This window comes from Telopea speciosissima, chromosome 5 (assembly GCF_018873765.1).
Source record: "Telopea speciosissima isolate NSW1024214 ecotype Mountain lineage chromosome 5, Tspe_v1, whole genome shotgun sequence".
NCBI lineage: Eukaryota > Viridiplantae > Streptophyta > Magnoliopsida > Proteales > Proteaceae > Telopea > Telopea speciosissima.
The window spans coordinates 50,372,817-50,400,403 of record NC_057920.1 but is presented as its reverse complement, the minus strand read 5'-3'; the positions used below and the strand labels follow the sequence as shown (position 1 = coordinate 50,400,403).

General features: G+C 40.3%; 2 protein-coding genes across 3 annotated transcripts in view; both read left to right on the top strand.

Annotated features, from left to right (window-relative positions):
• The window catches only part of LOC122662078 (30S ribosomal protein S16-2, chloroplastic/mitochondrial), a 47,610-nt gene extending 22,840 nt beyond the window's left edge, over window positions 1–24,770 (top strand). For both annotated transcript variants that reach the window (XM_043857637.1, XM_043857636.1), the window contains one exon: window positions 24,244–24,770. In XM_043857637.1, the coding sequence (XP_043713572.1) occupies window positions 24,244–24,484 (241 nt within the window). In that variant the 3' untranslated portion in view covers window positions 24,485–24,770. The remainder of the gene's footprint in view (window positions 1–24,243) is intronic.
• A 698-nt stretch (window positions 24,771–25,468) lies between these two features.
• Window positions 25,469–27,008, top strand: LOC122661177 (pathogenesis-related thaumatin-like protein 3.5). The gene is made up of 3 exons (XM_043856516.1): window positions 25,469–25,958; window positions 26,118–26,382; window positions 26,529–27,008. The coding sequence occupies exons 1-3, from the start codon at window positions 25,469–25,471 to the stop codon at window positions 26,692–26,694; spliced, it is 921 nt and encodes a 306-aa protein (XP_043712451.1). The 3' UTR covers window positions 26,695–27,008.
• The last annotated feature ends 579 nt before the right edge of the window (window positions 27,009–27,587 follow it).

The following is a 27,587-nucleotide window of genomic DNA, read 5'->3' as shown; positions in this document are numbered from 1 at the left end:
TCTTTGAAGATCTCCTTCAAGTTTTAGTTCAAGTTTTTATTTTTATTCAAATTTTACAATCATGCAAGCTGCTACCAAGGAAATTCTGCAACTAAAGTTTGTTTGGATCATCCCCAACCCCTACCAATCTTCTTCTAATGCTCTACAACCCCAACCCTAGCTTTCCCCCTTTTGATTTTTAATTTTCCCATTACCTAAAATCTGCACAAACCAATCCAACCATCAAAACTACACCAAACTAGAGCTGAATTTCCCTCTCTATCATAGTTATCAAGGCGACGCCATGGCATCCAGGCTCCTTGGTCGCCTTGGACGCCTTGATCACCTTGCCGCCATGGCGGTGTCGCCTTGCTCTTTGACCCTCTAAAACGCCATGGTTGCCTTCCCGCTTTGATAACTATGCTCTCTACCCCAATAGCCCTCGATCCAAACGTAGCTCCATCCTCCCACTCTAAACCCTAGATTCCTTCAATTTTCATTATTTACAAACTCAAAACCCTAAACCTAACTTGCTATTAATTCAAATTTACACACTTCCATCCATCAAAACATCTTAGGACCTTCACTGATACACTCCCCTACCTCAACTTGACATAATCCATACATCAAACCCTAACCCTAATTTCACTAAAAACCCTATTTTGACCTAGCCGATTCACCTGTTCATAACAGATCCTTGTTTACTGGCACCTAGTTGGTCTTCTACCAATCTAGGACTACATGATATTGAGTGCATGGTGATAGTTTTTGTTTCTCCTTTCGGTTAACTATTTATGTCTAACATTTCATTTATACATTTACGTTTCACATTTTGATGCAGTTGCATTAAACATTGATCTCGTATAGAGGCCTTAACGTAAGTGTAGAAGGCCCACAAGGGGAAGGTTGCAGTCATATAGGCTAAAAACAAGCTTTTAGTAGTTATGTTATAGGTTGGGCCTTTTATTTTCTTGGGTTTCATTGTGATGGGCCTAATTTACAAACCCATTAAGTGGGGGTGAAGTTAGGATACAGGATTAGTAGTTAAGTTAAATGGTTGAATTAAATTAGGATACTTATTAGATAGAGTTTTGTTTTTGAGTCTACTAAGTCAAGTTAGTGTGAGAGAATGATTAGGAGTTCTTTTGAGTCTAATTAAAAGGCTCTATATCTAAACACCCCCTAATCAATTAAGCTTGATTTAAATAATAGAAATTGAATTTTTTAAAAAGTCTTGGAGCTGTTGAGCTGTGCAGACAGGATTGGTAGCAGGTGTGATCTTTCCTCCACGTCTTCTTATTCGTCATAGTCTGACTGTTGCTATCAATCTCTAATTCTATTCTCCTTTTTCTTCGATTGATCTGTTAATACTTCTTATCATTATCTAGTTTGTTCCACTATACTTGTTGATTACTACTACTAATTTGCTAAACTGAACATCTATGATATAATTAAGTCATTCCAGAGTTGTTCCTTTATTCTGATCATCAATTACTATTATGTTTCTCAACTCTCACTTGTGGCTTGAAATTTAAGCTTCATGGGTTTCAACTCATCTTGAATTTTGATCTTATAGATCTCAAATATCAATTGATACTTTGATAGGACTATTAGACTGTTATGCGACCAGAATTACAGAGTATTGTAACCACTAGTTTGAGAATTATATAATTTCTCCTACCATTCTAATATTCTGATCCTATATAATTCCATTAATTCAACTTCGATCCTTGGCTATCAGCAGTTTTTTTTGGCTCTAGATTCTTTCTCGAACCTTGAACTGAATAATTTTGTTTCAGAGCCAAATTAGAGCCAAAGGTCTTAAACTTCAGCTCGATATGTCTCCCTGTGTCTTCTGTATTTATCTTCAACTACCTAATGGCAGCTTGGTTATGTATAGGATGATGAACGCAAGGAAAGTATTTTGTCATAATCTGTGGTGGATCTATGTGGCAAGACCGATGGATTCCCTTTTAGAATCACAGGTACTATTCGACAGAAGCAAATTTGAATCGTTGCAACTGATGGGAGAAACCATACAATCTCATAATGAAATTTAGGGTTTCGATCGTTATCTGAAACTTCACAAGCGCAAAGCCTCCATGGAATCTTAGCCCTTTCGCAATGAGTCCCACGCACATGTACAACTTTACGTTCCTTTGAATGCAAGCTCAATCAATTGGTTTTTGTCAAAACCCTGATCACAGACTGGTAGAGAGGAGACTGGAAAAGATGGAAAACCTCAACAATATTATAAGAGCATCTGCCAGGGTTTTTCTAAGCAGATCTTTATATAGTGCAAAACCCTAGTATTAAGTGATGGAGTAATTACAAAATTACCCCTCAGCTTTCCTAGTGGGAATCGGAATCCGATTTATAATCGAATTCTCTTTCCAACAATCTCCTCCATCCTAATATTAAATCTTATCTCGTATTAGGATCCATCATGAAAAGAATTCATGACCCAAGCGGTGTACATACTACATATGTGTTGGACTTAAAGGAGAGGGGTAGGATCCCATTGGGATTCCATCTAGCATGCCATGTGTCTTAACTGAACTGTATTCCAAACACAGGGTTAACCAACACAAAAGTTGCCAAGTAGATGTAATAATCAATACCCAAATAAAATAGTAAGTACACGCTTCCGTCCCCCACTGAGCAATATCGCATGGTTTAATATAGGGCATATGTAAAATATTGTCAAATCCCCAATGTACCGAAATGTCATGTCAGAGATTTCAAAACTTTGATTGGACAGAGAAAAACATTGTCAAAAGGCTCGACAAAATAGATAACAATTTTATATACATAACTATAAAAACATTTCAAACCGCAAGAAAATACCACTGGATTCGAGTTTGCGTTCAATCTGTTATAGTTTATCTCTCTCTTCAATATTCTCCTAAAAGAATGGGCAATGGATTTCTTGCTTGGCATCATAGTTATCAAGGTGTCGCCTAGACGACGCCATGGCGTCCAGGCTCCTTGGACACCTTGCCACCATGGCGTTGTCGCCTTATTTTTAACAGTCTAAAACGACATGGTCGCCTTCCCGCCTTGATAACTATGCTTGGCATCTCTTTCAACCATAGTTATCAAGGTGTCGGCGAAGCCATGGCGTCCAAGCTCCTTGGTTGCCTTGGACGCCTGTGTCACCTTGAATTTTGCCCCTCTAAAACGCCATGGTCGCTTTCCCGCCTTGATAACTATGCTCTCAACTACAACCAACCACTATGAATCCAGCGCACCGATATATAGTTAGAGAGACATCATCCTTTGATAAACCAAAACACATAGTGTGTGACTGCATCGATAAGGACCCCTCAGGTCTAGCGACTAATCGTGAACTACTTAAGAGAATTTCATTTTTCTTTCTAAACTAACAAGATCACCACATGGGAAATGTTAGAGTGATCTAGCTCAATGTACACTCACACTTGCGCCTTGGAATCAACATTCCTAAGAACACACAGTGTGACCACCATATAAGACACGATGTCCAATCTCGTCCCTAGTGGTGAACAATTTTAGGTAAATAAACTTATGTACAAGCTGAGCTCAATATATGATTATGCCAATCAAAATAAATTAAACACTTCAATTTAAATAACCAAGTTTGTACATCAAAGCCAATCCCCCATAACCATAAACCTAATGCCTATATTCTTAACATGTTTCTTAAATACATTAGGTGACAAAACCTTTGTCAAGGGATTAAAAATATTATTTGCAGAGTCAACCTTAGCTATGACTATATCACCAAGCTGTATGATCTCACGAATCAAGTGATACTTCCGCTTAATGTGCTTGTTCCTTTGATAAGCTCTATGTTCCTTTACTTGTGCTATAGCTCCCATGTTATCACATAACAATGCAATGGGATGCTCAACTAGTTCAGGAACCACCCTAAGGTAAGTCAAGAATTTCTTGAGCCAAACACCTTTGGCTGCCTCACTAGCTGCCAAGTATTTAGCTTCAGTTGTGGAGTCAACTGTTGACTTCTGTTTGTCACTCTTCCTAATTATGGCTCCACCATCCAATCCCATCATAAAGACCATTCTTGATGTAGACTTCCTGTCATCTCTGTCAGTCTGGAAGTCTGAGTCTATATAACCCATATCTGACAGTTGATCACAACCATAAACTAGGAAGTAATCCTTGGTCCTCCTTAAATACTTGAGGATCCCTTTGACAACAGTCCAATGCTATTGTCCTGGATTGGATTGATAATGGCTCACAATCCTTACCACATGACAAGTGTCTGGCTTGGTACACAACATGGCATACATAAGACTCCCTACAGCAGAAGCATAAGGGATTCTCTTCTTAGCCTCAATATCCTCAAGATATTATGACTTAGAAAGACTGATTTTATGCCTGAGAGGAGCATTTCCTCTCTTGGAATCTTGCATGTTGAACCTATTCAGCACTTTGTCAATGTAAGTAGACTGTGATAAGCCTAATATCCTATTTTTGCGATCTATCGTAAGCTTTATCCCTAGGATGTAACTGGCTTCACCTAGATCTTTCATTGAGAATGTCTTGGATAACCACATCTTTACAGATGAAAGTGGTCCCACATCGTTCCCAGTGAGCAATATATCATCCTCATAGAGGACAAGGAAACACACGCCATTCCCACTAATTTTCTTGTAAACGCATGACTCATTGATGTTTTGTTTAAAGCCAAACTCTTTGACAGTTTGATCAAAATGTATGTTTCAAGACCTGAAATCCTGTTTCAGTCCATAAATGGACCTTAACAATTTGCACACTTTGTTTTCTTCCACTTGGAGAGAAAACCTTTCTGGCTGATCCATGTATATGACCCTATCTAATTGTCCATTAAGGAAAGCAATCTGTACATCCATCTGTCATATATCGTAATCATAGTGTGCAACAATCGATATTAGAATCCTGATGGATTTAACCATCGCCACAGGTGAGAAGGTCTCATCGTAATCAATACCCTCTTTCTGAGTGTATCCCTTCGCCACCAGTCTTGCTTTGAAATGTTCCTCTCTTCCATCCACACCTCTTTTCATCTTGAAGATCTACTTGCATCCAATGAGCTTTACGCCTTGAGGTGGATCTTCAAGAGTCCAGATGTGGTTGGTGTTCATGGAGTCCATTTCAGAGCACATTGCTTCCAACACTATGTAGAATCAACATCCTTTAGAGCCTTAGAGTAAGTATAGGGATCTGTGTCTGAAGCATCGGAAACCTTGTGGAATTCTCTCACTTTCTGATCTTCTTTAGTAAGAAGATTCAAACGAGTTGGAGGCTTGATAGACCCCCTACTGCGTCGAGGCTCTTGAGATTGTTGTTCCTTGGTGGGTATGTCGACTGAAGGTACTACCGGTGCAAAAGATTCTTGATTATTAGTTACTTCTTAATGACTATTGGATCAGATTTACAAGAAATCATATCATCCTCCAAGAATGTCAGGTGTTCACTTACTATAATCTTCTATCCAACAGGGTCATAAAAGTAATATCCAATAGTAGTCTTAGGGTATCCAAAAAAGTAGCATCTATTGGTACGAGATTCCAACTTGTCTGTCTGCTGCTTATGTACATGTGCAATGCAACTCCATACCCTAATATGTGTTAGATTGGGCTTGTGCCCATACTAGAACTCGAAGGATGTTTTGGGTACAGATTTCATTAGCACTCTATTCAATGTATAGATTGCAGTCTCCAAGGCAAACCCCCAAATGATCAAGGTAATTCTGAACAATGGGTCTACATACATCCGAATGTATTAATTCTAACAAATCTTTAGCCCTGTTGCCTTTAGTGGAAAGTGGCTTTTTGGTCATTTTTCCTTGTAGGCATGATTCATAGGTCGGATAAAGCTCTACCTTTAGACTATCTAAAGGACCATCCTTTACCAATTTGTTTACCCTATCTACTACAATATGACCTAATCTCAAGTGCCAAAGATAAGTTGAATTGTCGTCGGCTGATTTTCTTTTAGTAGTAATATTGGAGATTTCATTTACATTAAGAGTCGGTTCAAGAGATATAATTCGTTATCAAGGAAGTTGGTGGTAACATATAAACCATTCAAACGAATAGGTAACTTAATTCCAAACTTAAAAGTATATCCATCCAAAACTAGCTTCGAAAACAGAAACAATGTTCCTCCTAAAACTAGGAACATAAAAAAAATCTCTCAAAACCAAATAGGTATTATCAAAACGTAAATAAAAATCTCCAATGGCCTCAGCCCCGGTATCCATTCTAAGACGAACCTCATCCTTACTCAGCCTTGTTATTTGTTTGAACCCCTACAACATATTGCAAATGTGGATGGTCGAACCAGTCTCTACCAATCAATTGTTAAATGGTTCTTCTGACAAATTAGACTCATAAAGGACAAAAGTTTCAGAAATACCTTCTTTCGGCTTCTTCTTCAAAGATGCCAGGAAAGCGCGACAGTTCATTTTCCAATGTCCCTCCTTTTTGCAATAAAAGCTAGGTCCCTTTTCAGTTTTCTTGCTCTTTCAAATTCCCTTGGATTCTACCTTAGGGGTCTTACCCTTGTTGGTCTTCTTCTTCTTCTTCTTAGCCTTGGGCTTAGAAGAACAAGGCTTTTGTTCTGCTGTTAGGACCTCTGCTTTGTTTTTCTTTGATGCTGCCTCAACTTCTTACAACTTGTTGCCAAGTTCGGGTTTTTCTATGGAGATTTTATTCATGTTATAAGTGATAATAAAAGACCCAAGGTAAGTCTCAATGCTTATGCATGATATATCTGAAGATCCTGAAGTCTTGCCTTATACATTGATTCTACACTGTGACACAATGCAATCCTGAGAGATTTATATTGCTTTAGTGCTCATATAGAATTCAAGGGTCTTGCTTCAGCAAGTACCTTAGACCATGCTCCCCTTGTTTATGATTTGTGCCCTGGCACACCATTTCACATTTTGTTATGAGGAAACAATAGGATGAGTATACCCAAACCTGTGCAATGACATGAAGCACTAGAACTTCTTGTTCTGTTAGTCTTTATGTGTTTTTATATTTGACAGGAACTGTGGAAAGAAGGAAAATAACTGTGCTAATGGGTGCTATTTGCATATGGTGTGCTCGGAGAATCTTATTTGTAGATCGGGCCTCTAGTTCACCATCAAATGGTTAGAGTAGAAAATTCCACTATAGAATCCAAAATCTGAGAGGAATTGAAAATATGGAGGTTGAGTGGCTTCTGGGCTCCACTGGGGACTTATTTCTTTCAGTCCAGTGGTTTAGAGTTCTCAACGGAGTGAGTTTAGAGAGGTTAGTTGTTGATTTTGGTGTTATTTGGATTCTCTTTAGGGTTTCTTATAGGGAAGTAAATGGGTGGTTGATATCCGAATTCAATCCAGATTCATATTCTTTTCTTTGAATATTTATCCATATAATTGGTAGTCAGATATGATTATGTATACCTTTTGGCATGCAGATGTAATCGGATACAAATTTGGTAATTGATATATATTGCTCTGAGAATATCCTGTTTCATCATAGTGTAGAATAATTAAGGGTTTTTGTCAAATGCCCCCCTGAAAGTGCCCATTTGTCCAAATGCACCCCTACAACTTTACAAATTGCAGACTTCCCCCTACTTTCAAAACACTGTAACACTTTGGTCCAGTCCGTTAGTCTGGGACGTTAGACGTTAGTTTCAGGAAATCTAATGACCAAAATACCCTTATGATAAAAACCCACCAAAATTAACTAGTAAAGTGACCATATTGCCCTCATCTTCCCCAAATCGTTTAGGTTTGAAACTGAAAATCGCAAAAAACCCTAAACGATTTCCAGACCTACCTCTTTGAAATCCAATCTTCTTCAACAATTAGGGAGTGTGTGCGGTTTGGCTGGAATCAACTATACTAGTAAACCTGTGTTTAGTAGGGAAATATGTAAGGCACTACAGCCTCAAAAACGACTTTCAAGTAATTCTGGTTCTGTGGATTCAGACCAAACTCTTGCGGATTCAAGAGAGTTTGCTCAGTGGATTATGAGTGGTGGTGCTGCGGATTCACTAGCATGAACTGGTAGATTCCTGTTGGAGGCTTTGGTGGAATTCCAAGCCTGCAATCAGGTATTCCTGATTGGTAGCTCTTCTTTATGTCTATTCTCTCTTTCTCCATCGAATTACAGGTCAGAATTTATTGGTTACTTAAACTGCGATTTCTATTCTGCCATCAATTCTGATTCAAGTTGCATTTAATTAGAACAGCAAGTGTTAAGCTGAATTTTGATCTTACACTGCCCTATTTTCACATCGATTTGTTTTCCTGAATCTTAGGTTAGTTTCTGTTTTGTAAACCCTGTTTTCTAATAGATTTCAAGTTTCCTAGCTCTACTCTGCTCCTTCAAATTCTGGTATTCTGAAGCCAAAACATACATTTGCTAATTATGACTCCTGTTCACTGCTAATCATTAATTGATTTCAGTTCAGAACCCTAAATCGCTGCATCCATTTCTGTTATTCTTTCTGGGTTTTAGTTTTCATTTTTTTTTTCTTGGTTTTAGTTTCTGAGTTATAGTCATATAGCAGGACAGTGCCTTAATTTGAGATCCAGCTATCTTATCTGGATGATATTTTGCTGACCTATTTTCCCTACTAAACTCAGACAACGACCTAAGTTTCTATCATTTAAGGTTTTTTCGATTTTCAGTTTCAAACCTAAACGATTTGGGGAAGATGAGGGCAATTTGGTCACTTTACTCGTTAATTTGGTGGGTTTTTATCATAAGGGTATTTTGGTCATTAGATTCCCTGAAACTAACGTCTAACATCCCAGACTAACGGACTGGACCAAAGTGTTATAGTGTTTTGAAAGTAGGGGGGAGTTTGCAATTTGTAAAGTTGTAGGGGTGCATTTGGACAAATGGGCATTTTGGCAAAAACCCAATAATTTATTAAGAATATATACCAAAATATATAATATTTTATACATTTATCTATATTCTATAAGATAGGAACAACTCGATTATATTTTGTTATTTTTATTGTTATTTCTTTAGGAGAAAACTTCTGGTCTGCCAACCAGAAAACTGAGTCAGTGATTTGGAGTGATCCATCGAGGAGAAGGCATAATTACTTCCCACTGATGCAGATTTATCACCAAACTGGGCTTCTTTGCTTAGGAATAAGGCTAGGGTTTGGGATGATTGGGAAACTCAATCAAACTATGGTGGTAATCCAACCAACCAATCCCTAAAATTCCCTACTTCTCCCTTCTTTCAAACCCTAACCCTAGACTTCAAACCTGCTGTCGATTCTGTTTAGCCATCTTAGACTTGTTAAACCTTAACGAGACCTTCATTGGAAGACTCCCTTACATCATCTAACTTAAACCCTAAAACAGCTAATTTAGCCTATTTGAACCCTAAACCCACTCACCTTTTGGGATCAGATCTTGGATTGGTTCCTAGTTTGATTATTCAAACCTAGGACTACATTAAGTGGTATCAAAGCATGGCTGAAGGTGAACAAACAGTGCTGCCAGTAGCACCCGATCCTATGGCTACAGTGATTGAGTTGTTTCAAAATTCTCTGCTGAACGAAGTGCTATATCTGAAGAAATAAGGGCTGAATAGAGAACTATCAATGATAGGTTGCAGCAAATTGAGCAACGTCAAGTTACGACAGATATCAAGTACAATCCCAAGTTCATCACCTTGACAAAAGGAACGGAGAAGACAAGGAACGTCAGAGAACTCTAGAGGCTCGACTTAGCTTTAAAGACCATGTGAGATCCTATTTTAATACTGATACTGGTACTCCTTATCGACGCTTTGATGATACACAAAAGATCAAGCTCGATCTGAAGGAATAGGATGGCAGACATGATCCACAAGTATTTTATGATTGATTATCTGTTATAGATGATTATTTTGATTAGTATGATTTTCCTAAGTTTAGAAAGATGAGGCTAGTTCGTACTAAGCTAGTGGGGCCAGCACACATCAGTGGTGCATAACTCATGAGAATGATCTTGAGTACCGTGGTAGAGCATCCGTTACATGGGCAGAGATGAAGCAAGAATTGAGTAACAAATATTTGCCACGGGTATTCAAAGCTTGACGGCAAGGTGATGTAGCCTAGGTGAAATAACTTCCACTTAGGACCAGGTTCTGTCTAAGGATTGGCCGAATGGGCAGATTAGGGTTATTAGGGCAAAATTTAGGGTTAGGGCTAAGTAATGACAATGTGGTTTATAGGGTTTTAAAAGGCAGGTTTCAGAGATCTTAATGGTATAAAGATATTAGGGTTTGGAGAAGTTTTGAATTTCTGCAATTTTGGATAGAATTGGGTCACAGGCTTTAGGGTTTAATGGAGTGAAGAGATGAAGGGGTTAGAGTGGGAATTATGGGCTAGGGCTGAGGTCGAGTGTGGGGAATGATGTAGGGAAGGTGGACTGAGAATAGGGTTTGAAGGTGATGGTTAGATCTGGAATTATAATGGAGTCCTAGTTGAAGTAGGAGTTGCAGGTTTAATGGGGTTGAGGGTTGAATGGATAAATTGCAGGGTTAATGTGCAGGAGCAGCAACAGCTTGAAGATTGAAGAAGACCTCCTGACCTTCACAGTGCAAGGAGTCGTAGGAGAACCCACCCTTAACCACCTTGAGTCCACAAGGATATAGCTCGCAGAAGGAGCAGGCAGCAGTTCCAGATCTGGAAAACAGAGATTTTTTTTTATGTTTAAAGTTGTGGGGGAGCCTCCCACGATTCTGCTATTTATAATAATGAAAGGTGGCCAAAGGCCTTACACAAGTATGACTTGGAATCCTAATTCCAAGTCCTAAAACCAGTCCTAATCCAACTAGGATTAGTGACAACTAAACTGAAAATCTAATTATAACTCTCTCACTTGTATTCTAACTAGGAATACAAATTGCAACAAATAAAGTAAATAATAAAAAGAACCACCTATCCCTCTAAAATCGTGGAAGGATACTAAGCCAACTAAAAGACTGTTTTACCCCTACTTAAGAAAAAACAAATTACAAAGAAATAAAAAGGCTCCAACGAAAATAGAAACAGCCACTCATGGTTTCGGCTTCTTCTTCCTAGTGCTTGGATCTGCATCAGCTCTCCCCGGCTTAGAAACATTCATCTCCGATGAATGGGTGAATGCTATGTAGCGATCATCAGCATGTATCCAAGTGCTGTCCTGGCGTGGGCGACCTTTCCACTTGACAAGGAAAGAGTGATAACCGGCGCTTTGACGAGTCGTTTTGTGCATATCATCCAGAACTTCTTCAATCACATCGTCTGGAGGTGGCTTCAGTTGGGGCAGCCGCAACATGTGCTCTGAATTGCCATCATCGGAATGATGCCCCGTGTACAGATATAGATCAGCCACATTGAAAATATTGCTTATGCCCATATCATCAGGCAACTCTAGAACATAAGCATTAGGTCCAATACGTTTCAGCACCTTGTATGGACCCATCTTCTTTGGATGGAGCTTACTGTTGACACCCGGTTGGTGTCTCTCTGGATTCACCCGTACCATGACCATGTCTCCTGGCTTGAACTCAACGAACCGGCGATGCTTGTCGGCAGTGGACTTGTAGCGATCATAATTGATTGCAATTCTGCGTCGAACATCTGCATGCACTTCGGTGATATGGCGAATGAATTCATCGGCTTCAACACTTACCCGAGCTTGAGGGGGTAAGGGAATGAGATCAATCGGGCGGCGGGGTTGTATCCCAAGAAGAATTTCGAAGGGAGTACGACCGGTGGTCCTATTCACGGAGCTGTTGTATGCAAACTTAGCAATGTCAAGGATAGAGGGCCATGTCTTCTCATAATCTCGGACCAAACACCGCAACAAATTACCAAGGCTTCTGTTGACTACCTCTGTCTGTCCATCAGTCTGGGGATGGAAGGCAGTAGAGAACAAAAGCTTGGTGTTTGTCGATGGAAGGCAGTAGAGAACAAAAGCTTGGTGTTTGTCTTCAGCCATAGAGTCTTCCAGAAATAACTCATTAACTTCACATCACGATCGGATACAATGGTACTGGGTAACCCATGGATGCGAACAACCTCCTTAAAGAATAGCTTGGCAATGTGGGAAGCATCAAGTGTTCTGCGACAAGGAATGAAGTGAGCCATCTTGGTGAATTTGTCAACCACCACCATGATGGAGTCAAATCTTTCTTTAGTAGGGGGAAGACCAAGTACGAAATCCATACTGAGATCAACCCATGGCTGGTGAGGGATCGGCAATGGTGAATAGAGGCCCGTGTTTTGCTTGGTCCCTTTAGCTAGCTGGCAAATTCGACACTGCTTGATAACATGCTCTACATCCTTGGCCAAGTGAGGCCAATAGTACTGATCAGTCACCTGTAAGATCGTTTTATCCTTCCTGAAGTGTCCTCCTAAACGTCCTCCATGTAACTCCCTGATAATGTAGTGTCGTAAGGACGAATCGGGATGCACAGCCGGGTTCCTAAGAACAAGTAACCATCATGTAATGAGTACTTAGGGTGCTGTCCACCCTGCTTCAAATCAGCATATGGGACTTGAAAGTCCTTGTCACTAGCATACTCGTCTCTGATCTGCTCGATGCTAAGTGCATGGGCTGAGAAAGTGTTCAAGGTCAGGACTTTTCTACTCAGTGCATCAGCCACTGTATTTTCCTTTCCTGACTTGTATTTGAGGGCAAAGTTGAAATCCTGTAAATATGCAACCCATTTAGCATGCCTAGTGCTAATGGACTTCTGTGAGTGGAGGTGCTTGAGTGCCTCATGATCAGTGTACAGGACGAACTCTTTGCCAATAAGGTAGTGTCTCCAATGCCGCAAGACCTGAACAACAGCGTAAAGCTCTATATCATTAGTAGAGTACCGAGTCTTGGCATCATTAAGTTTCTCACTGTAGAATGCAATAGGGTGCCCATTCTGCATAAGAACTCCGCCTAGACCAACATGGGAAGCATCAGTAGTAACTGCTAAAATATGGTCAAAGTTGGGCAGGCGTAGCACCGGAGCTTCAGTCATCTTCTTCTTAATCACTTGGAAGGCCTTTTGAGCGGCTGCTGTCCATGCGAACGGACCCTTGTTCTGTTTGGTGCATTCGGTTATGGGTGCCATGATGGCACTGAAATTGCGAATGAATCGCCTGTAAAAAGAAGCCAAACCGTGGAAGCTTCACACTTCAGTAAATGTCTTCGGAGTAGGCCATTCAACAACGCTTCGGACCTTTTCCAGATCAGCTTCAACACCCTTTGAAGAAATTATAAAACCAAGGAAAACAACCTTGGGTAGCATGAAGGAACATTTCTTTAAATTGATAAACAACTTCTCTTGCCGGAGTACTCTGAGAACTTGTTTCAGGTGGTCTATGTGCTCATCTGGGTCTTTACTGTACACCAAAATATCATCAAAATAAACAACAAGAAATTTACCAAAGAAGGGACGAAGTACCTGGGCCATGACTCTCATGAAGGTGCTAGGTGCATTTGTCAGGCCAAAGGGCATGACCTTCCACTCGAATAATCCATCTTTGGTCTTGAAGTCTGTCTTCCATTCGTCCCCAGGCCGTACGCGGATCTGATGGTATCCACTGCGAAGATCAATCTTGGAGAAGACCTTAGAACCAGACAGCATGACTAGCATGTCATCAAGCCTAGGAATTGGGAACCTATACTTGATGGTGATCTTGTTGATAGCTCGGCTGTCCATACACATGCGCCACGAACCATCCTTCTTCGGTGTCAACAAGGCTGGAATAGCACAAGGGCTTATGCTTTCTTCAATAAATCCCTTCTTGAGAAGCTCTCCAACTTGTTTATTAAGCTCTTCATGCTCAGAGGGGCTCATCCTATAGGCGGGCAGATTTGGTAACATAGCACCAGGTACCAAATCGATGGCATGTTGAATATCTCTGAGTAGTGGCAACTCATTGGGCAGTTCTTCGGGTACTACATCTGAAAAATCCTGCAGTAGATCCTTGATGGGTTGTGTAAACTTCTGTTCGGATGGGGCAGCAACCTCTTGAGTCACCAAGGCAAGAACCAGTCTCGTATCATGACTAATTTGTTCAAATTCCCTTTGTGGAACAGCTAACAATTTATTTTCAGATTCTGTCCCCTTTTGATTAGTGCGCATGACACGACGTTTCCGTACTTCTGCAGGAAAATTAAATGGGTACCACTTGATCTCTTCTCCTTTATGTTGAAACACACAGAGGTTTTTTCTTCCTAGGAGAGCAACATCATTGTCATAAAGCCACGGTCTCCCTAGTGGAACATCAGTCACTCTCATCGGAATGATATCACACCAAATTTCCTCTGAATATTTTTGGGCTTGTAAGGGAACATAGCATCGCTTGTTCACATCAAGCTTATTTCCATTCAATAAGGAGACTTTGTAGGGCATCGGGTGCTTCTCAAATTTCAGATTCGCCTTCTTCACAAGATCTTTAGACACAACATTAACGCAGCTACCACTATCAACAATTATCTGGGCAGTGCGCTCACCTGCTCGCAAGCGGGTATAGAAGATGCAACTACGTCGCCAATCTTCACCTTTAGATTCAACACTCAATATACGTGCTACTCATAGTTGTCATGGCGTCGCCATGGCGTCCTGGCGCTGGAGAGGGTTGCATGGCGACCTACGCCATGGCGACCCTCTTTGATTTCTTCTTCCTGTCTCTCTTTCCCTCTTCGATTTCTTCTTCCTGCCTTCGATTTCTTCTTCCCTCTTCGATTTCTTCTTTCCCTCTTCAATTTCTTCTTTTCCTCTTTGATTTCTTCTTCCTGTCTTCTTTCCCTCTTCGATTTCTTCTTCGATTTCTGAATTTTCTTCTTAAAACTTGAGAAACAATAGAGAAAAAATAAAACATGGCTTGAGTATACATCTATTAACACATTAAAAATAGAGAAAATAAAAAATAAAACATGGTCGACATGCGGGCGACATGTCGATATATCGACGTGACACCCCTCCACCGACTTGGATCGCCGTGACGCCGTGACAACTATGGTGCTACTACGTGTACGCCTTGGGTATCTTCAAATTCATCACCCAAGTCGTCAAAATAAGCAGTCCCATCATCACCATCTTCGGGGGGTAATGCATAAATACCCTGTTCATCAAATTCATCAGGGCTTGCTTCCTCCTTTTCAGCTACATGAATCTACCGTTGTCGTTGTGGGCAGTCCTTAGCATAGTGTCCCTTTTCATTGCAGCGATAACAAGTGTTGGACTCACTGGTAGTCATTGGGGCTTTACCCTTGTCCATACGTGAAGAGCTGCCGGTGTAAGGGGCTGTCCGTGTAGAACCAGCAGTGGTGTTATTACCTCTATTGTAACCATTAGTTGGTTTGGATGCTGGAAAAGATTTTCTGGTGTCGACAGCAGTGGAACCAAACCTTCTAGTAGTGTTCAATAGGTCTTCTGCCTTCAATGCCTTCTCAAAGCAATCCTTGACGTCCAGAACATCCACAACGCCAATAGCTCTGAGGATGTCAGATCTCAATCCCAATAGGAATCAGGACAACATTTGAGTCGCACTTTCTATTGTATCGGTGCGAGATGAGAGAGAATCAAACTTCTGCATGTACTCGGATACAGTCATGTTCCCTTGACGAAGGGAGTTGAATTGGTCTAGCATCTGAGTTGTATAGTGTCTTGGTAAATACTTCTCTTTCAAATCGTACTTCATATCCTCCCAATTGGTAGGTGCTTTACCTTCACGTTCCATATCCCTCTCTGTCTTGCGCCACCAGTCTCGAGCAGCACCAATTAATTTAGTGCTTGCCAGTCTCATCTTTCGATCTTCAGGCAAATCATACCAGTCAAAGTAGTCATCTAGGGCAGCAAGCCAGTCATAGAATTTCTGTGGATCACCAGTCCCATCATACTCTTTCAGTTCAAGCTTGACCGTCTGTGTATCAAATCTTCTGTTCTAGGCTTCATCTCCAGTGAAGTAGGATCTCAAATATTCCTCAAAATTAGGTCTTCGAGGTGCTTCAGTAGTTCTGTCCCTATCTTCTCTGTAGTCATCCCTGTCATATCTTCTTCGATCCTTGTAGCCTCGGTCATGTCTAGACTGATCTCTGTGGTCCCTGTGACGTCTGGAATGATCTCTGTAGTGCTCATTCCTTCCCAGAGTGCCATGAACTTCAGAATGGACTTGTAGCCGATCTTCCTCTACGTATAGAGGGTTGTTTATAATAGGCGCAACTTGCTTTTGTTCCATGGCTGTCATTCGATCACCAAGAACTTGCTGGTCTGTTGAGATCTTGCAGCATAGCCATGATTGCGGCAAGGGAATCAGGTTGGGGTGGTCGTGTGGGATCCATAGCAGGGCTGCCATGTTCAGCCATGGCTCTGATACCAATTTGATGTAGCCTAGGTGAAATAACTTCCACTTAGGACCAGGTTCTGTCTAAGGGTTGGCCGAATGGGCAGATTAGGGTTATTAGGGCAAAATTTAGGGTTAGGGCTAAGTAATGATAATGTGGTTTATAGGGTTTTAAAAGGCAGGTTTCAGAGGTCTTAATGGTATAAAGATATTAGGGTTTGGAGAAGTTTTGAATTTCTGCAATTTTGGGCAGAATCGGGTCACTGGCTTTAGGGTTTAATGGAGTGAAGAGATGAAGGGGTTAGAGTGGAAATTATGGGCTAGGGCTGAGGTCGAGTGTGGGGAATGATGTAGGGAAGGTGGATTGAGAATAGGGTTTGAAGGTGATGGTTAGATCTGGAATTATAATGGAGTCCTAGTTGAAGTAGGAGTTGCAGGTTTAATGGGGTTGAGGGTTGAATGGATAAATTGCAGGGTTAATGTGCAGGAGCAGCAACAGCTTGAAGATTGAAGAAGACCTCCTGACCTTCACAGTGCAAAGAGTCGTAGGAGAACCCACCCTTAACCACCTTGAGTCCACAAGGATGTAGCTCGCAGAAGGAGCAGGCAGCAGTTCCAGATCTGGAAAACAGAGATGTTTTTTTTATGTTCAAAGTTGTGGGGGAGCCTCCCACGATTCTGCTATTTATAATAATGAAAGGTGGCCAAAGGCCTTACACAAGTATGACTTGGAATCCTAATTCCAAGTCCTAAAACCAGTCCTAATCCAACTAGGATTAGTGACAACTAAACTGAAAATCTAATTATGACTCCCTCACTTGTATTCTAACTAGGAATACAAATTGCAACAAATAAAGTAAATAATAAAAAAAACCACCTATCCCTCTAAAATTGTGGAAGGATACTAAGCCAACTAAAAGACTGTTTTACCCCTACTTAAGAAAAAACAAATTACAAAGAAATAAAAAGGCTCCAACGAAAATAGAAACAGCCACTCATGGTTTCGGCTTCTTCTTCCTAGTGCTTGGATCTGCATCACAAGGTCAATTAAATCTCCTTTGACAACATTACCACAAAAAATGAAGCCTCCATCAATGAGATTCAGTTTGCAAATTGAGGATTGTTGGAAGTCAAGAACCAATAATATTAGAGCACAAACTGAGCTCAAGTTTCCACCATCAAAGGAAGCATTTAAAGAAAAGGAGCCTAAAGTTGTAGATAAAGTTGAAGTGATCACTGTGGACTGTGACGATAAAGAGAAGATAGTGCTTGAAGCTTCAAAGGCAGAAGGTCAACATGTAGAATATTCTACTGAAGAGATCAAAATAGACAAAGCTGAAATAGTAGAAGATGAAGTGGTGTTTGAGAGTACTCCACAACAAGTCTTTGAGATTCATGATGATGTTCTTAAAGAGGTAGAGTCTGTGCCTCAAGTCTTCGATTAGAAGGTTACCATAGTTGAGGATTGCATTATAGAGGTTCATGAAAACACAATTAAAGTAGTAGTGCCAGATGAGGTCGTGATTAAGGAAGACTTCAAGTACATTCTGCATGAAGTTGTCACCACCCCTGATGATATTTTTACCATCGGAGAACCTATTGAGTTTGTGATTCCACCTCAGTACTTTGAAGAGAAAACTCCTAGGGTTGAAGAATTTATTCCTAGCATTCCTACATTACTAGGGTTTTGTTTTGGACTGGTCAAAGTTGCTACTCACATGTTGTTTCCCCTTCATCACTACAAAATTTTAGGACAATTTTTTTCAAGCTCGGGAAAGTTGATGCAGATTTATCACCAAACTGGGCTTCTTTGCTTAGGAATAAGTCTAGGGTTGAGTTATACATGTTGGGCCTTTGATCCCATGGGTTTCCAATGTAATAATTGTTGTAGTTCCATACTTAGTTTTATTTTAAAGTTTTGTATTTTAAATTGAACCGGTTTGAACTAGTGGTTCAATTTAAGTGGAATAAGTATTTTTTAGTTTATTTTGGTTTATTGTTCATGTGACACTTTTAAGTGATCGCATGACTTTTTGAGTCATCCATTCCTCCCCACGGTTTTCATAGGGATGATGTTTTAGTTTTATTTTAATGTGTTGTATTTTAAATTGAACCGGTTTGAACCACTGGTTCAATTTAAGTGGAATAAGTATTTTTTAGTTTATTTTGGTTTATTGGTCATGTGACCACATGACTTTTTAAGTCATCCATTCCTCCCCACGATTTTCATAGGGATGATGTGTTATAAAATCGGCTAGGGAGTCTTATACTCCTAAGCTGAATAGGAATTTGGGCCTTTGGCCCCTATAAATAAATTAATTTGTGGGGCTCTTTTTCAGCTCACAATTTTGAAAATAACTTCTCCAAAGCTGCTGCTCTGCAACTTTCTCTTCCTTGTTGAAGATTTGGTCTTGTGTTTGATCAAGGCTTATGGGATTGGTGTTTGATCCAATTGACACCTTTCGGTGTGAAGCCCGGGTGGTTTGTTCAAGCTCTCTTTGTTCTCCATTGCTGTTACATTCAAGTTGTGATTTTTCAAGGATCTTCATTCAGACAAAGCTGTTGTCCAAGTACTGCTTCACAACTAGTAAGTTTGAATCATCCCAAACCCTAGCCTTTCTTCTTCTAATCTTCTAAACATCCAAACCCTAAAATCCCCTTGATCTTTTAACATTTTTCCACACTCCACTCACTGCCCAATCAATCCAGCCATAGAAACAACCCCATAATTGGATCGAGCTCTCCCCTCACCCTGTAGGAAACTTAATCCAAGTTGCAGCCCATTCTGACCAATCAACCCCTAAAACATTCACATAGTTCCCTTGTCAAAACCCTAACCCTAACCACATTAATCACCATAAAACCTTGATGCCGAACCTGAATCTGTTACAGCCTCTGGTTTTGAGTTTTCATAATGTAATCTTCACTGGAAGACTCATACCTAACCCCTAACCCTAGACACCATCAAACCCTAACCCTAATTGGCCTATTTCACCTATTTTAACCCTAACCAATCCACCTTTGGAAGCAGATCCTAGTTTTGGCTTCTAGTTGGGTTACATCCAATCTAGAACTACATTGCCCACCCCCTTCCTATCGTATGAAGTTCCCGAAATGACCTCAAGTCCGATCCAGCTATCATTATTACTCCCCCTTTTTTACTCTTCTGACCAGAAAAACTTTCTCCCACCTCTTCTTTGACTGCCCCTTCACCTCCACCATCTGGAACAAGGCATTGTCTTCCATTTGGCCCCAGACAAGAAGGGTCCGGAGTTTTGACCGCGAATGGCTCTGGTTGCTCAAGACTTTTCAGGGGAACTCAATATGTGACACTATTGGGAAGCTAGTATTCAGCGCTGCAATTCACCATATCTGGTTGGAAAGAAATATTAGGAGATGGACTTCCAAATCTAGATCCTTTGATGTGATTTGGAAAGCCATCTCCTCTGATGTATCTTCCAAGCTTAGATGTATCCGCCAGAGATACTGTAGGGACAACTGTAGAAACAGGCATATTTTGACTTTTTGGGGCCTTGATATGGCCCTCTTGCGGCCTCCCTTGATGCAGATTCATCACCAAATAGGGCTTGTTTCATTGGGAATAAGTTTAAGGTTGGGTTACATACATGTTGGGCCTTTAATCCCATGGGTTTCTAATGTAATAGGCCACTTTTATGGGCCTAAAATATAGGTATATAGGTTGCATACGGGATTAGCCCAATACTTAGTTTATTTTTATGTTTTTTAATTGAACCGGTTCAAATTGGTTGCATCCAATTGGTTCAATTTAAGTGATCATGTGACTTGGTTAAGTGGTCATGTGACAACTTAATTGGTCATATGATGTAAGTTGGGCTGGATTAGGACTCTATAAGTCTAGCCATGTTTTGAGTCTATTTCCTTTAGTATTCTAGTTTCCTAGTCAGTTTAAGTTACCTAATAGGTTAGGGATAGGGTTAGGCCATTCCTTTTTAGTGTCTAAGTCTATTTTTGAGTCTTCTATATAAATTTGTAAGGGAGGCCAGCATTAGATACGAATTTGATTAATAAAAACTCAGCTTTATGCTTGCTGCCTTTGTTGCTGCCTTTGCTCCATCGTGAGTGTGCCTTGTGAGTAATATCAAGGTGAAGGGATTGGTGGATCTCCAATCGACTCCTTGCATCGTGAAGATCGGTAGGGCTGCTACTTATCTCCTTGCATCTTGTAGATCGGGAGACCCCATTGTTCATCTTCAAAGCTGCTGCCATTGAAGATCTCTTCAAATCTAGTAAGTTTGAATCTGAACTTTGTTTAAACCTTCTTCTTCTCACTCCTACCCTAACTAGGATTCCTCCATAACTTCAAATCTGTCCATTAGTTTCAAACCAAACTTTCAGCATACATCCCTTACATCATTATTGACACTCTATCCAAGTTTCATCAAACCCCCACCACCCTAAACCCTAGAATCCCCTACTCCTACCTCCATTAGGAATTGTCTCCAATAACCTTATCTTGCTGTCCAACTCATCTAACCTACATCCATTCACTCAAACATCATAAAACCTATACCATTAGACTTCCCTACACCTGCCTATCATTACCATATAAGACAACCCTAACCTAAGCCCAACTTAACCCTAATTTTGACCTAAAATTCAATTCTGCCCAAAATTGCAGAATTTCAAAACTCATCCAAACCTTAACCTTTTTATACCATATTGATCCCCTAGACCTGCCCATTAATACCCTATAAACCCCTTTCCCAATATCCAACCCTAACCCTAGGAATTGATCTAAATCCTAGTGCTGTCCATTCGAACCAGCAGCCCCTTTTGTTATTTGATCCTATTGTTTGGCTCCTAGTAGGTCTCCTACCTATCTAGGACTACATTATCCCTCCTCTACGTAGGCTGGCTGGCCGCTCCTTCCCCCCCCCCTCTCTCTCCCCCCCGTTTTTTTCTTCTCTTGTATATTGGTTCCCCCTTCCCTTCTCCCTCTTGGGGTTCGGTAATATATTCATTTACCAAAAAATGTTTTGAACATTATCCGGTTAAAGTTTGGATATTCGAATATTCAGATGCATAGATGAAATCTGTTGGATATCAAATCAAGCTTGATTAGCAGTGAGGCTAATCAGATACAAATCCCAATGCTGGTGCATGCACCCCAAGTTTTCTCCCTTCACATCCCTAGTTGCTTTGGTGTTTTGGAATATTGGAGTGCTGGAATTTTGGATATGTTAGTCAATTTGTGATCTCTATACAGTACAAATAGACCAGTCCTTTACATTGTTCGTGAGTGGGAACAATATAAACCTAATTTGGCAGTAGAATTATGGGAGCATCTACAAAAAGGAGGATTTGTATGAGTTTTGGTTTAAGGAATTTTGATTTTAAATTTTCTGCTTGCTCTGTGGACTGTTGTGGTTTGAAATCCTATGAAAAACCAAGAAATAGGCCCCTCCATTCCTTCGAACTGTTATCCTAGCTTCCAATAAGCACAGAGACTATACCCTAAACCAATTTGTCTACCAGAAAATCCTTAGTCTGTTTACACTCCTCCAAACCCTAAAGTAAGAATCCAGTAGTGATCATTTTTTAACTCTCCCAAGTCCCAGCATTGTTATTTCAGTAAACCCTAGAACCAGACATCGATCATTGCTGAAAACAGAATGGGTGCAATATGTCCCCCACAGTCCGACCGTGGGACTGAATGATCTGGACCATCTTTTCTTTTATAGATAAAAACAAATAAATGTGCTATCTGTTTAGTTTTCATTTGTCTTTATTGTTAAATATCCTGTTGTAAACAGGTTAAATGCCTAGCTAGCTGCTATTGGTGAGATGATTGCGGGGGATTCAAACCTCCTTGGTTGTACATTTCTTGCAAATTTTCAAGCACTACGATGTATAACATACATGGACAAGTTCAAATGGTCCAATAGTACAAACTGTACATTCCAAACAATTCGACTGTTTGAATTGGATTATCCATTGACCAATCAACAATTTTCAAACTATTGATGGTCAGGGTCTAGTAACTGCTAATGTGCAGAGTCTGATCGCTAGTCCGACTGCTATCAGGACGTTCTTTAATTACACTGCTGACTGCACATGTCACTAACAAACCCTATCTATGTTTATAAAGATAAAAGGAGTTGGTTTCCTCCGAAGGCTAGGGCTTCCTGTCTCAATCCTCAATCCACAATGTTCTGCACATTATTTTTAGCGTAAACACTGTTTTACTTTTTTTTTGTTTTTTTTTAAAAAAAAATTTGCATCTTTATGGAAAAGAATTACGTTAAAATTCTCTATGAAGACAGAACTTTGTTAAGAAACGACTCTTTTTGCCTCCTTTGGAGTTTACTTTTCAAGAAATCAGTATACACACGTACGAATCCCTTCCTCTGTTCTCCTTTCTTTTTTTCTAATCAATTTGAATGTATATTTTTTCATTGGTTGCCTTTTCTTGAGGCTTTTTTTTTTTCTCTTTTGTGAGAGGAAATTAATACACAATCATTTCGTATTAGGAACCACTGCATTCGAAACCCCCTCTTATATCTTTCTCGCTCATCAAATGGGTCCTTCAATGGTTATTTGAGACTTCACCCTAGGAAAGTCTCATTTAACAGCATTGCTTCAAAGCAACCAGATTGAATTGGTCGGTCATATTTCATCCTATGTCAGTCTTATTCTGTCAGGCATTGCATTAAACTGAAGATGGGTTTTGATACTCAACAAGGGTCTAACTCAGTAGTTTACAGGTTATACTCATGACTGAATTACATGAGCTCATGAATACAAGAAGAAAGATTTTAGGTCAGCTTGATTAAATGTTGAAGCAATGTTTCCTTCCTCTTTTTATCTCCCTGTTGTCCTTTTGCCTATTGATTAATCCTGGTGTTTAATTTGAGCAACAAACATTTGCTACGTTATTCATATGATAGGTGATGATCTGTATAGATTAAGGTTTCACAGTCCTGAAAATCTTTTCTAGAAGTAATGGAAAAAAAAGGTGCTTCCTTACTGATAGTTTAAACTATCCAGGAACGGGAGAAGGGATAATTTTCTGAAGGCAGCGAATTTCTTTATAACTTGGGTGGTGAATGTGTAAGCCTGCTTTTTTTCTGGTAAGAAAATTTAGTTGGTCAGGCTATACTAATCGAAGCCCATTAATTTTGATGGATTTCCCGATAAAAAAATTTTATTGGAAAGAAATCTTTTAACTGGGTAAAATTTACCCAGGGCTAGTTTCTTCCAGAATTTTTCTATGTGCTTGCATAAATAATCTGACACCTCTTGTGACTGATGAGGCTTGTCCTCTCATTAATGTACTAGAACTTTTTTTTTTTTTTTTTTTTTTTTGGATGAATAAAATGTACTAGAACTTGTTCCTAAACGACAGGTGACAGGGCAATAACCCCAGTTAATTTGTTTTTCGAGAGAGATTGACTAAAATTTAAGGTGTTAGATTTTAATTCTTGGTGTTGATTGTATGTTTGCAGTTACGACCTTAAATCAATGATTTGTGCCTCAATAACCCATGTTTCGCGGGATACAATCAAAATTTACCACTCACCAAGAAACAATCTTCCTTCTGAGAATGGTTTACATTTCTCATCTTCCACAACCGTATGCCGTCCTGCAAATATTATTGTACTGGGGAAAAAATTCCAAGTGTCCTGATATGTCCTACTTTGGATCGACACTTTAATAAACCCAAAGGGCCAATGACTTCATTTTTTGCTTTTGTGATGTATGGGAAGAATCACCTCTCTCATAATTTTTTTTGTTTGGTATGAAGTTCAAAGTTCATTCCTAATTTCATGCATAATTGGAACTTGGACCCAAGTGTTGTTCTATAGGGAGACACAATGCTCCTTTTCTTTCTCCTTTCTTCAGATGAGTAGTGTTTTTTTTTTTGGCTGCTTTTGACTTTTCACTCTTTTACAGATACTGGTTATCCGTTGGAGCCCAGCCTTCAGAACCTGTTCAGCACCTTCTTTTCAGATCAGGGCTTCTTCCTCCACCACCAATGCTTGCAATGGGACACAAGGGTGGACCACGAGACACCCGTCCTATTGATCCTTTAACTGGCCGTATCATCGCCCCAAAGAGTGTTTCCACTGCTGATGAATCGGGAGGCAGTGAAGTTGTAGAAAAAGAAGCAGAAGATGCCACATCAAACCCATGAAGGCCTCCTTTCATTTTTTTGTGTGTATGTGTGTTCTTGGGGCTTTAGCAGCCTTGGTTCCTTCTCAGACTGCAGACAGGGTAATCTGATTTTGTCTTTATTGAGAACTGTGGAGAGCTGAAGGAAATCTTAGATCTTTAAAAGATGAAACTTTTCATGAGGTCATGTAATGGTCTTGCCGCTTTGCAGTTTAGCTAGAGAATTTGATACTTTGCTCCATATGTGGGGAGATTAAGGTGATTTACATATGATATCTTTGATTGTAAAAATCTCCTTTAGGTGTGAAGAGAGCAGGTCTCTCTCTTTATATCTAATTCCCACCCCCCACCCCCCCCCATCCTCATTTTTTATTTCTTAATTTTTTTTTTTGTGTTTATGCTGAAAAGTGATTTAGTGGCACCAATCTCATGTGAGACCCTCTTGTATAACCATTTGATTCTATTCTGTATTCTTTGTGGTAAAAGTGATTTAGTGGCACCAGTCTCATGTGAGACCCTCTTGTATAACCCTTTGATTTGATATGTTGATGGTTGGCGTCCACCAGTTGTCACAATCTGAGGGTCACTACAGATGGGTCCAACAGAGTTGGGCCTCATGGAACCATGGCTTTTTTACAGGTATCTTGCATCATTTCAATTGAGGGTTCTCCGAAGTTGGGCCTCATAGGATGATTCTTCTGAACCCATGAGGAATCGTACACTGGGGAAATCTCTCGTCAAAGTTCAACCTGATCCCAGGAAAATAAACAAAGAAAGGTATCGCTTGTCGGTGAGGCCACCCTAATTTAGAAACAATACTAAACCTCAATTGGTCGACTACGGCTGAGAGAGTTGTGAAAGTAACGTAACCCCTGACCTTCCATTCTCTTCACACAATTCCTTGTGCCTCGTATGAAATTCCTTTAAGACTTCATGCAATATTTAGCAATGGCTCCTCCCCCTCTGGATCTTTCCCCCAATTCCCCCAAGCCAACCTTTTGAAACAATGTCACCAACCCTGAACACTATTGAGTTCTTGCTCATCTTCATCTTTATCTTCTCTTTCTTCCATGGCTCATTTTCTTGCTCCTTCACTGTAGCTAATAATTGCCCACATACAATTTGGCCAGGTACACTAGCCGGTGCAGGGACTCCACAGCTTCCAATGACCGGATTCGAATTAGAGTCTGGCAGGAGTGTTGATATTCCTGCAGTTCCTCGGTGGTCTGGTCGCATCTGGGCAAGAACTGGTTGCAGTTTTGATGACACAGGGAATGGGACATGCCAGACTGGGGATTGTGGGGGAAGGCTGGAATGTAATGGTAATGGTGCTGAACCACCTGCATCACTCTTCGAGATCACTCTCGGGAATGGCAATGACAAAGATTTCTATGACGTCAGTATCGTTGACGGTTACAATTTGCCATTAGTTGCCATACCGAATGGTGTCTATGGCGTCTGTAATGCGACGGGTTGTGTTACAGATCTCAATTTGGGTAATAGTAGATGATGCTTCTACCCTTATTAAAAGCTTAACATCAAGGAGTTCCAATGGTGGTTCACTGTAGATATTCCAGTAGAGATAAATTTGACACAGTTTCACAATTTAGAGAGCTGCTGCATATGATGAACTAATCAATGAAATCTGAAACCAGGTTGCCCGAAAGAGCTGCAGGTAGTGGATGGTGCTGAGACAGGGGGTGTGGTTGCATGTAAGAGTGCTTGTGAGGCATTTGGGCTTGATCAGTACTGCTGCAGTGGAGAGTTTGCCAATCCAACTGCATGTAGACCGTCATTCTACTCGACGATCTTCAAGCAAGCTTGTCCAAGGGCCTATAGCTATGCATTTGACGATGGCACAAGCACTTTCACATGCCAGGCTTTCCAGTACACTATCACTTTCTGCCCTGGTGTTAATGGGTAAGATCTCTGTCTCTGTCTCTGTCTGTTGCAAGTTTTATAATCCTGATGCAAGCATTTGCCTAGTTAACAAAACCAAAGTCCTAATGTAGGCTCATTCTAATCTTCACTTACTTTTTTTGCTTGGGTATTCTGTTCACATGCAGTGTAAGAAGATCTAATGGTATATCTATACCCCCACCTGCATTTCAAGAGAGAACTCTACCACTCTATCAAGATGGTATTGGAAAGATTGTGGGGATGGCACCATCTTTAAATGTTCTCTCTGTTCCGATGTCAATCCTTTTCCTTCTCATTCTTCACTTCTTCTAAGCCAATCTGAACTAACCTCCTTGCTATTGAGAATTGCTGACACAGATGTTCATCAGAGGTTTGACGCGATACTGAACAATGTGAGGAAGCACATCAAAGATTCAAAGATAAGGGAGATGGAGATCTGAAATCTAATCTTTTATGGGCTTAGGAAATTGTAAGAGGTCATTTAAGGTTGAACAAGGTGAAAGCTGATGATTAAAGCATTAGTTGGTACATTGGGAGACTTGAATTCTATAGAATGTACTAAATTCATGGCACTTCTCTTCAAATAATTATTTTAACTTTTTAAGCCTTCAAACGCTATAGAAGAACATGTAACATGTTAAGTATCATAAATGATTCAAATCAATAGATTCATGATTTTTTTTTTTTTTGGGTAATATGCGTGCAAAGCACTCGGAATCCGAAAATCAGAAATCCAAGGAGTGGATATGGACCAACTTGTCCGACATGCAATAGACAATGCCTTCCTTGCAAAGGAGTCAACCATGATATTATTCTCCTTTGGAATATATGAAAAGGAACATCATTGGAGGTAGGATGCAAGATACTTGATGTCTTGTATTATATTGACAACCTCAGTTGCTCCTGATTCAGCATTTGGATCAGCTCTTTACTCTCACTTTCCACAAGTAAGTAATTTGTAAATTGGTGATGGGCCTGAGGCTCAGCTGGTCCGCCCACATGGGGTAGGCCGGCCGAGCCAATAACGAGAGAGAGAGAGAGGGACGGTCACTTAAGTGACCAATCCCTCCTCTGATTGGCCAATCCCAGGGTTTAGCCTATATATAGACATAAGGCATAAACCTTAGGTGCATTAATTAATTAGATCTCTCCCTCTCTTTCAAGTTCTGCGTTTCCTAGGGTTTCCATTGTTGCCTAGAGTTTTG